Below are 12,850 nucleotides of genomic sequence, written 5' to 3' on the forward strand. Positions count from 1 at the left end.
TATTTTCTCACAGTGATTAGACTGTGTGGGTGTGTGTGTGTTTTTGAAACGGAGAAAGAGAAGGAGAGTACCTCAGCAGTTCAGTGCTTTGATCAGACACAATTGGACGCTTTGTTCCCTAAGTCTTTTATTAACCTGAGCTCTATTTGCTTGTGGGAAACGTTGCTCCTCATCTCTCTGCTCATCTCTGCTGCACTCTGCTGTGGTGAGTGTTTATTAGGCATGTGTAGAATAGCACAGTATTCCTTTTCCATCTTAAAAAAAAACAAACAAAAAAAAAAAACCCGATTTTTGCACTTCCTATGGGGAAAACGTAGGATCTGATCCAGTACTGGTCGGAAATGCTGCGTAGTATCAGACCTGATTTGACTTATTTGTATTCTGGTACAATCCACTAATGGATTTTAAGCTTTAAGCACATTATGTTGATTGATGCAATACAGATAAACACATTGCCTATGATGTTCTTCATAACTTGGCAGTGAAAGCTTGCGAAGAGTTGAGTTGGCTGAGTTACCCTGAGGACGTCAGTATGTTGTATTGAGCAATACACAGAGCTCTGATAGCTGAAATGTGGGTTGTGTGGCTTCTTCTGTATTCAATTTATAATTCTTTGTAAGGTATGGATATTGTCTGTAAAGTTAGACTCGTATGAAACACTTACGCGAGGACACGATGTATTCCACATAATTTGCTCAGAACACGAAGAGAAAAAAACGTTAGAAAAATAGCTAACAACATTTTTATTGTGTTGTTCATGCTGGTTGTAAGCAACCTTGAACACAGCACGACAGCGCTCACTACCTGAACATCCAATGTGCTGTCACTGAAGTGTTAAAGAGACAATACAACAATATTATGGAAATGAGTGGTGCAACAGAAAAGCATTTGTTCTATCATCAGGAGATGTTCAAATCCGGATTTGAACATCTCCTGATGAGTAAAGAAAACAAAATTGACCGTGCTCTCTGGGTGAAAGGGACAGCATGCTCTCTCTCGCTTTTCAATCACAGCAACACTTCAACACTTCACTGCCAATCGTGGGCATCTGTGAGCTCATGTATGCGGAAGAGGGCAGATAGCACTTGTGTGTTATGCTGCCGTATGATAACCTGATCATCTTAAACCGTACCATTAACTAAATCGTTGTCCGAACCACCCACCACCAGGTCAGCATGCGAAATCTGTTGTCTCTGCAAGACATTTTTTTTTTAACCAGTAATATAGCAGTTGCCCTGTCAAACTGATCCACTTTCCACTGGCTGAAATCTCCACGTGAAAACATCTGCAAGAAATATTACGTTCAAGATGGTCTGGATGTGGTTTGAGGCAGATTTACATCAAATATTTTGGTGAAACAGACTTGCATTAGCCAAATTAAGGAAGCACACTTTGGACACCAAGCACGTCTTGGCTAATACACTGTATTTCGGGTGAGAGGAAGTTGTGAATGTTCGATTTTTCGCCGGCTATTTCTTAAAATACTATTTAGAGATGTTGGTGATTCAAACTGCAGCTGTGTGTGTAAAAATAATGGTCTTGAATGGCTTTGCGTGTAGGCAACTTCATCACTCCTCAGGTTCTAGCAGCATTTATGGATGAAAGGTCATGATGCAGGGGTAACTGTGGCTTTCACACCACAGCTAATCTCACTGCTATCTGCGGCAGAAGAAAATGTCATATTGATGCCGATACGGTTTAATATCTCTCCCTGTCATGTCTCTTTTGGTGAGGCAAAATTAGCATCATTTACAGTTGAGTACCCGAGCTACCAAACTGGGTCACTAATTGCTAATCGCTGGTTCACCCACGCTCAGAAAGCCATGGATGGGGTTAGGTGATGACGTCTGTCGAGAGTAAAAGCTGATTATTTATCTGACCTGCATGTGAAACTGACACACAAACACACACCTCACTTTACATGTGCTAAAGTCTGCTGCAACACACCAACAAATCTCCAGAGTAATTCTATCATGGTACCTTCATTTGCATGTAAAGTAGTTTGGAATTGTTAGGTTAGTTTTTTACTGTTGTAATGTAGCCTGCTTTCTTTCTATTTCTTTGCCAAAATGTGTATGTGCTATAGATCTATCACCTCACTTGTAATTACCATAATTACAAGATTATGACTCAGCATTTTTAGCTCAACTCCTCCTATCCTCAGACTTTTCCATATGTGTGCTAAACATATTGAAAAATGTTTGCATTGACGGCTTTAATTTATGGCCAACGGTTGATTGACCGTAAAACCATAAACCAACCCTGAGTAATTTTTAGTAGATACATTATAGGTCTAGAAGTATGTGGATGCCTGAGCATGACACACAGATGTGGGCCTTCCCCAAAGTTTTGCTAAAGTTGGAAGTGCATGGTTGTCTAGAATGTAGCATTAAAATTTCCCATCCCTGAAACTGAGAGGCCCAAACCTGTTCCAGCATGACAATGCCCCTGAGAACTAAGCCAGCTCCATGAAGACATGGTTCACCAAGATTGGTTTGGAAGAACTCGAGTGTCCTGCACAGAGCCCTGACCTCAGCCCCATCTGTGGGATGAACTGGAATGCTGACTGTGCACCCCAGACCTCCTCGCCCATCATCAGTGCCTGACCTCACCAATGCTCTTGTGGCTGAATAAACACAAATCACCACAGCCACGCTCCAAAGTCTAGTGGAAAGCCTTCCCAGAAGAGTGGCGTCTGTTATAGCAGCAAACAGTGGGACCAGCTCTGTATTCATGCCCTGCCTTTGGAATAGGATGTTCAATGATGGATGTCACAGGGTTAATTCAATTACACTCCTACCTGGGAAGGCTGCTGAAGTGGTTTTGGTCATTTTTGTTTAATAGGGTTTATTCTGTGCTTTCAGGAATTTCAGAATTTCCAGGTGCAATTACGAGTTTGATAAAGCTGTGAACAGAATCCTAAAATTCTCTTTCGGTGTGTTGTTGGATGTTCTCGCACAGAGCTGTTGAATTCTCTGATTGGTCAGAAGGTGTTGCTCTGACTTTAGTTCTGGCTGCCAGGCAAATCACAGGTTTATATTAATGTGCTCACTCTGATACGTTTCTATAATAATTCGCAGTGACTTGTTTGGCGGACGCTTCACATAATCTAAAACTAATAATAAATAAATAAATAAACAAGTGTTATGTAGTAAAGTAGGAAATTGCTGCTCAGGTTAAGTTTTCTGTAACATATTTGGAAGGAGTCTCCAGTGTCAGAGCTTTGTCCCAGGAAGAGGTAAAGCTTTAGGTTTTACAACCCGGGAAGGTCTTTTCAGTAACAGCGTGCTGTGAAGGACTCTGATCATTCGTGTGTTTACTGAGAAAGCCTGTTGTGTTAATGCAGGGATGCAAGGTCGCCATAGTAACAACATAGTTATGGTTGTGCTCCTGTTGTGCGTGTGTGTGTGTGTGTGTGTGTGCGCATGCGTGTTACCGTTTAACTGAATCTTCGGCTTCTCTCTGTGTAGAAATCAGGTGATGAGGAAGAAGCTCATTCTCTACTTCAAGAGGAGAAACCACGCTCGCAAGCAATGGGTAAGTTCATTCGTGATGTCATTATGATTCTGCTCGTCAGCTCACAGACGAGTGTGTGTAATTGAAACGTGTGTGTGTGTGTGTGTGTGTGTGTGTAGGAGCAGAAGTTTTGTCAGCGCTATGACCAGCTGATGGAGGCTTGGGAGAAGAAGGTGGAGCGCATAGAGAACAACCCTCGGCGCAGGGCCAAAGAGAGCAAAGTGCGCGAGTACTACGAGAAACAGTTCCCCGAGATCCGCAAACAGAGGGAGCTGCAGGAACGCATGCAGAAGTAAGAGCACCAGGGATTGTGGGTAGTGTAGTCTGTTTGATTGTGTATGAGTGATGTGTGTGTGTGTGTGTGTATATACAGCAGTAAATAACGCGTGTTTATGTCCTACAGCAGGGTGGGTCAGCGTGGTGGTCTGGCCTCTGCAGCACGCAGCGAACACGAAGTGTCTGAGATCATAGATGGCATTTCAGAACAAGAGGTGAACACACACACACACACACACACACACACACACACACTTCTCAGTTTCTTTTACCAATGAAGCCATGCGCATTCATACTGATCCTGTCTGAACTAATTTCCATAATACGTACGCTCAAAAGCAGAAAACCTCAAGTGTACAATCTTATCTTATACTTTCAGGCGAAAAAAGTAAAATAATTCTTTCGAAATTTGTGTTTTGAACTTTTCTTTTTGTTTAGATTTTTTTGTATTCATTTTTCACATTTTCACATTTCTCTTAACGTTGCACTGACACAGTCTAGCTTTTCAAATTTTCCTATTTAATGTAAAAAAAAAAAAAAAAAAAAAAAAAAAGGCAATTAAATGATAGACTTGTTAATATTCAAATTTAAATACTCATAAATAGACTCGATTTGATTTATTTATTTATTTTTTTTTTAATGTATATTTTTATATATATATGCTTATTTGGATCACTTTTTATTATATTTATACTTTATTTTGTTATATTTATTATATTTTTGTATGAAAGTTATATTTTATATTCCTAGAAAAAAAGGAAAAATAGGAAATGGGTATCGATAGGAGCTGATAGTTAAGATTTTGGTATCGGTATCGGAAAATGCCATCTCTACTTTAAGTCTGTTGCGTAATTCATGTTAAAATGCAGTTTTTAAGTGGGCATGTTGCATGTGTGTGATGTTTGATGTCTGGTCTAGACGTGAACACGTTTTTTTCACACCACTAGTCGCTTTCACAGCTTGGGAGGTTTTGTGGCTAGCGTACTTCCTATACACACACACACACACACACACACACATAGAGGGTGTGTGACATTTCAGCCTTTTCAGAATTCTCTGTTTGACTCGTACTTCTTTAACTTGCCAACTGAACTTTTTTCGCTGTCTGTCTGTGTGTGCGTGTGCGTGTGTGTGTGTGTGTGTGACTCTCTCTCTCTCTCTCTCTCTCTCACTCTTCCTCTATCTTTAGAACTCGGAGAAACAGATGCGTCAGTTGGCCGTGATCCCGCCGATGCTGTTCGACGCCGAGCAGCAGAGGATAAAGTTCATTAACATGAACGGTCTGATGGACGACCCCATGAAGATCTACAAAGACAGACAGGTGATGAACATGTGGAGCGACCAGGAGAAAGACACCTTCCGAGAGAAGTACGTACACGTTCCTCCGTGCGTGTGTGTCTGTGGGTGTGTGTTTACATGCGCAAAAGAATCTGATAACAGCACAAAAACAGCACAGTTCTGTTATCTGATTATGGGAAAATATCTGAGTCATTTAGTAATCAGATTTCTGAAGAAACTAGAAATATTTCCTTCACTGACACTCCCTCAAGAGCAAGTGGTTTTCACTGCTGCACACAACCTCACACACAGATTGTTCAGATTACACACACATCCTCCAGCCTGAAATGTCTGTCTGTCTGTCTGTGTGTGTGTGTGTCTGTGTGTGTGTCTGTGTGTGTGTCTGTGTGTGTGTCTGTGTGTGTGTCTGTGTGTGTGTCTGTGTGTGTGTCTGCATGTGTATGTCTGTCTCTCTGTGTGTGTCTGTCTGCATGTCTGTCTGTCTGTGTCTGTGTGTCTGGGTGTGTGTCTGTGTGTGTGTGTGTGTCTGTGTCTGTGTCTGTGTGTCTGTCTGTCTGTGTGTGTGTGTGTCTGTGTGTGTGTGTGTCTGTGTGTGTGTGTGTGTTTGTGTGTCTGTGTGTCTGGGTGTATAAGGAGAGAACACAGGTCGTAGTGGGCGCTTTGTGAGAGATTGTTGCGTATAAATAAGCATTTTCTCATTTATTTATTCAGAAAGAAAGAATTGTGGAAAATTACAGAACAAATCTACTAATACGTGTTAATAATACAAATACTGTAACGTTTATTTATTTATCCTTCTCATCTTCAGCTTTATGTATTCTCCTTGTGTTTTATGAGTGGCTGTGTACTGAACTATAATCTCTCTCTCTCTCTCTCTCTCTCTCTCTCTCCAGATTTATCCAGCACCCTAAGAACTTTGGCCTGATAGCCTCCTTCCTGGAGAGAAAGGTACACCTGCCCTTTTATTTCTTCTTTATTTATCTAGTTATTGTAACTCTGCCGACCTGCACGGTAATACACACACTTACTGTATGCCCTGTATTTTTACACTAGTACGCACACACTTATACCCTGTATATTTACACTAGTACACACACACTTATACCCTGTATATTTACAGTAATACACACACTTATACCCTGTAGATTTACAGTAATACACACACTTATACCCTGTATATTTACAGTAATACACACACTTATACCCTGTAGATTTACAGTAATACACACACTTATACCCTGTATATTTACAGTAATACACACACTTATACCCTGTATATTTACAGTAATACACACACTTATTCCCTGTATTATGTGGGACAGGAGTTAAGGAGTGAGAGTTGTGTGAGAGAAATCTACAATATATTTATATGACATAAGCAATCTTTCAGGGTTTTTTTTTTTTTTTTTTTGTGGTGTGTGTGTGTGTGTGTGTGTGTGTGTGTGTGTTGTGTGTTTTCAGACTGTGGCAGAGTGCGTCCTCTTCTACTATCTGACAAAGAAGAACGAGAACTACAAGAACATCGTCCGCAGGAACAACCGCCGCAGGGGCCGCAGCCAGGTACAGCTCCTGTTTAAACTACATTACCCAGCATGCACTTCTTTTTGTCTGTCTCTCTCTGTCTGTCTATTTATTTACTGTACTTACGCATTTACGTGTTTATTACATAGTTATTTACTTTTTGACTTACATACTTGTGTACTTATTTTCTTACACATTTACTTATATATGTACTTACTTGTTTACTTCCTTACTTGAATGCTTATTTACTTACATACTTACTTGCATACTTATTTGGATACTTATTTATTTCCCTACATACTTACTTACGTACTTACTTGCGTACTTGCATACTTACATGCTTACGTGCTTACGTGCTTACTTGCCTACTTACTTGTATGCTTATTTATTTCCCGACATACTTACTTAGGTACTTACTAGCATGCTTATATTTCTTAGGTACTTATATACTTGTGCACTTATTTGGATGCTTAAGTACTTCTTTACTTACTTAAGTACTTGCATACTTATTTACTTAGGTACTTACAAACTTACATATGTAACTTTTTTGTACTTACGTACTTACTTACCTACAAACATGCTTGCATATATACTTACAACCCCTGGCAAAAATTATGGAATCACCACACTTAGAGGATGTTCACCCAGGTTTTTTACTTTATAGCAAACAAACAAATCACAGATATGACACAAAAAAGGTTTTGTTCAATAGCTTAACGTTCTGGTTTGTGAAATATATATAAAAAAAATTCAAGGACATTTTTTTTTTATTAATGGCATGTCTTTTTCCAAATCAAGTAGACGAAAAAATGATGGAATCACTCAATGTTGAGGAAAAAATTATGGAATCAATTTTTAATTTCCATTTCTAAAACAAATACTGGGACAAGTCTAAAAATGCTAATAAGTCAGCAGTTAAAAGGGAGTGCTTACACACTTTAATGGGCTGTTGGACTTGGCTAATTGAAAGGAAACATGGCTCCAATGAGAGAGTTGTCAGTTGAAACAATGGAAAGGATTATAAAACTCCTTCAACAAGGAATTTCAACATGGAGTGTGGCCAAAGAAGTTGGTTGCTCCCAGTCAGCTGTGTCTAAAATTTGTTGCAAGTATAAACTTAATGGGAAGGTAATGAAAGGTAGATATACAGGCAGACTAAGGAAGATGTCAAAGCATCAGGGTAGAAAACTCAAAGCACTATGCCTTGAAAATAGAAAATGCACAACAAAACAATTGAAAAACAAATGGGCGGAAACAGGAGTCAATGTTTGTGACAGAACTGTAAGAAACCGGCTGAATGAAATGAGATTTATATATAGACAAGCCAAAAGAAAACCAGCACTAACACCTAAACAGAAGAAAACAAGGTTACAGTGGGCTAAGGAGAAGCAATCATGGAGTGTGGATGATTGGATGAAAGTGAAATTCAGTGATGAATCATGAATCTGCATTGGCCAAGGAGATGATGCTGGAACTTCTGTCTGGTGCCGTTCTAACAAAACATATAAAGATGTCTGCCTGAACCAATCAAATTTCCCAACTCATTTGTGATACTGGGTTGCATGGCAGGTAAAGGCCCAGGGGAGATGGCAATCATTACCTCAGCAGTCAATGCACAGTTGTACAGTGAAATTTTGGACATTTTCTCATTCCATCCATAGAAAATAGGTTTGGTGATGATGAAATCATTTTTCAGGATGACAATGCATCTTGCCACAGAGCAAACAGTGGTAAAGCTTTTTTTCAGGAAAGGCATATCAACTCAGTGACATGGCCAGCAAACAGTCCGGATCTCAATCCAATTGAAAATTTATGGTGGAAAGTAAAAAAACTGGTCCATGTTAAGGCTCCACCCTGCAAAGCTGATCTGTCAACTGCTATTCGAGAAAGTTGGAACCAGATTGATGGGGAATATTGTTTTTCATTAGTGAGGTCAATGCCTCAAAGAATAAAAGCCAGAGGAGCAGCAACAAAGTATTAATTGTGGTTTTTTTTGTTGATGATTCCATCATTTTTTCCTCTACTTGATTTGGAAAAAGACATGCCATTAATAAAAAAAAAAATGTCCTTGAATTTTTTTTTTTATATATATTTCACAAACCAGAATGTTAAGCTATTGAACAAAACCTTTTTTGTGTCATATCTGTGATTTGTTTGTTTGCTATAAAGTAAAAAAGCTGGGTGAACATCCTCTAAGTGTGGTGATTCCATAATTTTTGCCAGGGGTTGTACCTGCATACGTACTTATTTACCTGCGTACTTACTTACTTTTGTACCTACTTACTTGCATACTTATGTACTTTCATACTTATTTACTTACATATTTAGTTATTATTTACTTACTTGCTTACTTACAGACTTATGTACTTGCTTGCATACGTACTTACAAACTTGCGTACATAATTACTTTCCTGTATACTTACCTACATACTTATTTACGTACTTACGTACTTATTTCCGCTGTGCTCAGTTGATTATCTATAAAGTTGTTTTTCCATTTTTATCTCAGAAAAAATTGAATAAAAAGGAGTTTTTAGTCTTTACACTATTTTAATCTAGCGGTTTTTGCAGTTTTGAAAACAGACGTCACATGACCTGCTAAAGTGTGATCACTCGAATGAGATCAGAACGAGTGTGAAACTCGGACTAGCATTACCTGCATGGGTTTGGGGAGATGTACGTTCATTTAACAAGTGTTTGGAGCACCACAGATACTCTCGCTGGTTAAATCGCGTCTACCGACTGACTCTGAATCTCTCTGCATGCTGCAGCGTTTAGTTTTAAACACACACTGATGATAAGACTTCTATGAACCATGTAGTTCTGCATTTAAAAAAAAAAAACTATATAAAACATATAAATGGAAACTCAGGGTTATGTGCGAGTGTGTTTTTGCAGCACTGCACGTTAGGTCTTGTGTTAGATTTTATGTAACATTAAAATATTAAAACGCACTTAAAAAGTCCGGACTGTAACAGGTGGCCGTAATAGCCGAAAATGTTGCGTTGTGGTTTGTGCGGGTCATTAAATATCACTTCAGTGTAATGGAGCTGCTGTTAGAAATTCTCCTAAATGCGCAGACACACACACACACACACACACACACACACACGCACACACAGAGCGAAAGCAAGACAGAAGAAAACTGGTGTTTTTGTACAGTCGACTGTGTCTGTACGGATGAGTGCTTCTGTAACTGTGCATGAGAAACTCTGTGTGTGCGCGAATCTATAACGGGAAGTGTGTGTGTGTGTGCGCGTGGCTATAGTGTTATTCAAGGTACTCCTCAGCGCTCTTCTGTCAAGCCGAAAACCTCAGAGGCAGAAAGAATTAGGACACATTTTTCCATCGATCCTCAGATTCTTTCTGTTTCTTTGTTTTCTGCCGTCCCTCCTTTATCCGTTGTTTTTTTTTTTCCCCCTTGGCCGATGACATTCTCTGAATTCAGGAAGCAGAAAAGCCCAAATTAAAGAAGTGAGACCCGGGCTGATGCAGACTGAGCTTCTCTCTTTAGGGTTTTTTTTTTTTTTTAAACCCAGCCCTGTCGCTTTTTTCTCAGTACAGAAGGTCAAAACAGTGTGTGTGGAACTGAAAGAGAGAGAGAATATGTTGAAGAGAGAGGAAGTGTGCCATTCTGATGGTATGCACTAGAAAGCTGATGCATCTTTGTCTCGTCTGAACTCTGGCACGGAGGAAGTAGGTGGTTAAATTGCATCACGAAGCAAATTTAAGGGCGTGTTGGTTCATCCTCTTTAATGTGTGTAAAAAAAAAAATAGAGGGTATGTGTTTAAAGTCGCTATTTTCTCACACACAGAATAACCAGCAGCAGCAACAGCAGCAGCAGCAACAACAGCAGCAGCAGCAGCAGCAGCAGCAACAGCAGCAGCAGCAACAGCAGCAACAGGTGAACCGCAACAACCAGGAGGAGAAAGAGGACAAGGAGGCAGAGAAGGAGGGAGAGCGAGACGAGGACAAGAACGACGCAGATGACAAGGAGGATGGCATAAAGTGAGTTATTGTGTTATCAGATGCACCTACCGTCTAAGTAATTCCATTGAAGGAGCTTCCTTTCATTCCTGGAATTTTAAATCCAGCTGCCATTTTAGATTGTTGTGCGTTCACACTTGGGCTGTTTTGCATCCGTTTGAGTCCTGACCTCGGTGCGATTAGTGAAGCGTGGACGCTGGTTTCGAGTGCTCCAGAGTCACATGTAGAAGATAGCCATGCTTGCCGCTTCTTGCCGAGTAACTTGATTTGTTCGAATGGTCACGTTACTTACGTTTTCTGTTTCTCTGATCACTTTTGTTGAGCGAGTGCTTGCACAGAGAGCATCGCAGAAAATGTGCACCATGTGCCGGCATGCATGGCTAAAAAACTTTTATATGAGATCGGCTCCTCCTTCAAAGGTGTTCCTGCACGATGCATACACAAAAAAGCTCTGGTTTTCCAAAGGAAAGGAAAATAATAATAAAGAGCAGAGGGATGATCGAGTGCTGACCGTTTCGCAGACCTGCGTGCACACAAGTGATGTATGGAATTGTGCAATCAAGCCACGGTTCAGAGGTAATTCCTCTATGTGAGCGCAAACCCGCGAGCCGAAACGAGCCCAGAATCGCTCCGGAGTAAAGACTCTGGTGTTCAGGCCACGTTTGAAAACGCTCCTAGTTCCTGCTCCGGAGTGTGTACTCTTCTGTGGTACACATTGGAATAAAACTCTTCAGAACATGCTGTTATTTAAAAAATAACCAATTTTCTGATGGTAAAAGTGCCTCCGCTTCGTCGCACCACATCGTGGTTGGTTATTTTCCCATAACAGCACAACACGGAGTGTTTTATATCTTACAAATCCACAAAACAAAACTTTGTGTCAGTTATTATCTTGATCTTATGCATAGTTAGCATTAATTTTTTTCTGGGTCTTTTTACTTCCTCAGAAGGTTCCTGCAGTAGAAGTGCGCCTAATGGACGCTCAGTGTAAGGTCCACATGGAGAAAAGGTTTAGCATCAAAGCTTTAGCATCAAATCAGCTACTCGAGCCTGCACAGTGTTAAATAAGGTCACAAGGTGCACCTCGTCAAGTTCACAGGTGTGTCCTTCATTAACGTCCACCAGAGCTTCATCTAAAGCAAACAGTCAGCACAACTGTTCCATATGATCGCAGCACGTAATCACTGGCCTGAAAGGAGCCGTTTGAGTGGATGTCCCAGTATTCGGCACGATGTGTGTCATACTCTAGTTTACAGCGGAGCGTAACATGGTCCTCTGAGCTCCATTCTCAGTCTGCAGAAGGCCACCGGCCCAGCTGGAACTCCTATATTTAGCGACTTTCTCTGCAAGATGGATGCAGAGATGTGGAAGATAAACGACGGTGCGCCACTTTCACTGCCACTTCCTGTCACTGTTGCTGGATACACTCGAAGCCTAGTGGGGAAAAAAAAAAAACATCAGAATTGCTGCTGTCTAGTGGTTGTATTTGCGGGTGCTCGTATGGTGGTGCTCCACATAATCTAAGTCTAATAATTCACAGATTAAAACAAATCTGTTGCTATTTAACAAAGGAAAACGGAAAAAGGAAACGTAATTACTGAGATGGTGGAGTTTTCTCTAAGATGTTTATTTGTGGAAGGAGTCTCCAATGTCAGCGTTTTGTAACAGTTTTGCGTCAAAGGTAAGTCAAAGGCGTTTCTGATTTCTTGCTAACATGACGGTCTGTGGTTTGTTTTTTTTTCCAAGTGAGATTAAAAAAAAAAAAAAAAAAAAAAGGGGATGCTGGTGAAGGAACAACTGTTTATAGCTGCTGTATTGCAAGTGCTAACAGGAACCAACATGTTTTGCATTGAGTAATTGCGAAACCTCTTTCCGTTTTCAGTCTTTGTGGTCTCTCACACTTTTGGCCAGAAGGTCTGATGGTGGTTCAGTGTGTCAGCACAGGTCTTGGAAAGAATGCGTAATGGCCTGATGAAGTGCATGCGTAATGGCGTGAGGATACTTTTATAACATCAGGGATACCGTGCATCCTGGAATGCCTGGAGGATTATAGATTAGATTTCCAGTAATGGAGAAAACCTGGGAAATGAACGAATAAAATCTGATCAGAAAAAAACCTGAAATATATGACAATATTTATAGCCTCGTTGTGTCCATTCATAAGAAATGTAGCGTCCCAGATGGAGATGTAGTGCACTATTTATGGAAAATGTGAATTATTTTATACTCCTAAATATCTGGAAAAAAGGA

The 12,850-nt window shown here is 40.3% G+C and overlaps 1 protein-coding gene across 4 annotated transcripts in view; it reads left to right on the top strand.

Annotated features, from left to right (window-relative positions):
- Positions 1–12,850, top strand: part of ncor2 (nuclear receptor corepressor 2) — a 103,070-nt gene that overhangs the window by 51,339 nt on the left and 38,881 nt on the right. For all 4 annotated transcript variants that reach the window (XM_053236459.1, XM_053236460.1, XM_053236461.1 and 1 more), the window contains exons 9-15: positions 3,471–3,537; positions 3,636–3,808; positions 3,920–4,007; positions 4,982–5,160; positions 5,985–6,039; positions 6,553–6,651; positions 10,428–10,621. In XM_053236459.1, coding sequence (XP_053092434.1) covers positions 3,471–3,537; positions 3,636–3,808; positions 3,920–4,007; positions 4,982–5,160; positions 5,985–6,039; positions 6,553–6,651; positions 10,428–10,621 — 855 coding nt within the window. The remainder of the gene's footprint in view (positions 1–3,470; positions 3,538–3,635; positions 3,809–3,919; positions 4,008–4,981; positions 5,161–5,984; positions 6,040–6,552; positions 6,652–10,427; positions 10,622–12,850) is intronic.

Source organism: Pangasianodon hypophthalmus, chromosome 8 (assembly GCF_027358585.1).
Source record: "Pangasianodon hypophthalmus isolate fPanHyp1 chromosome 8, fPanHyp1.pri, whole genome shotgun sequence".
NCBI lineage: Eukaryota > Metazoa > Chordata > Actinopteri > Siluriformes > Pangasiidae > Pangasianodon > Pangasianodon hypophthalmus.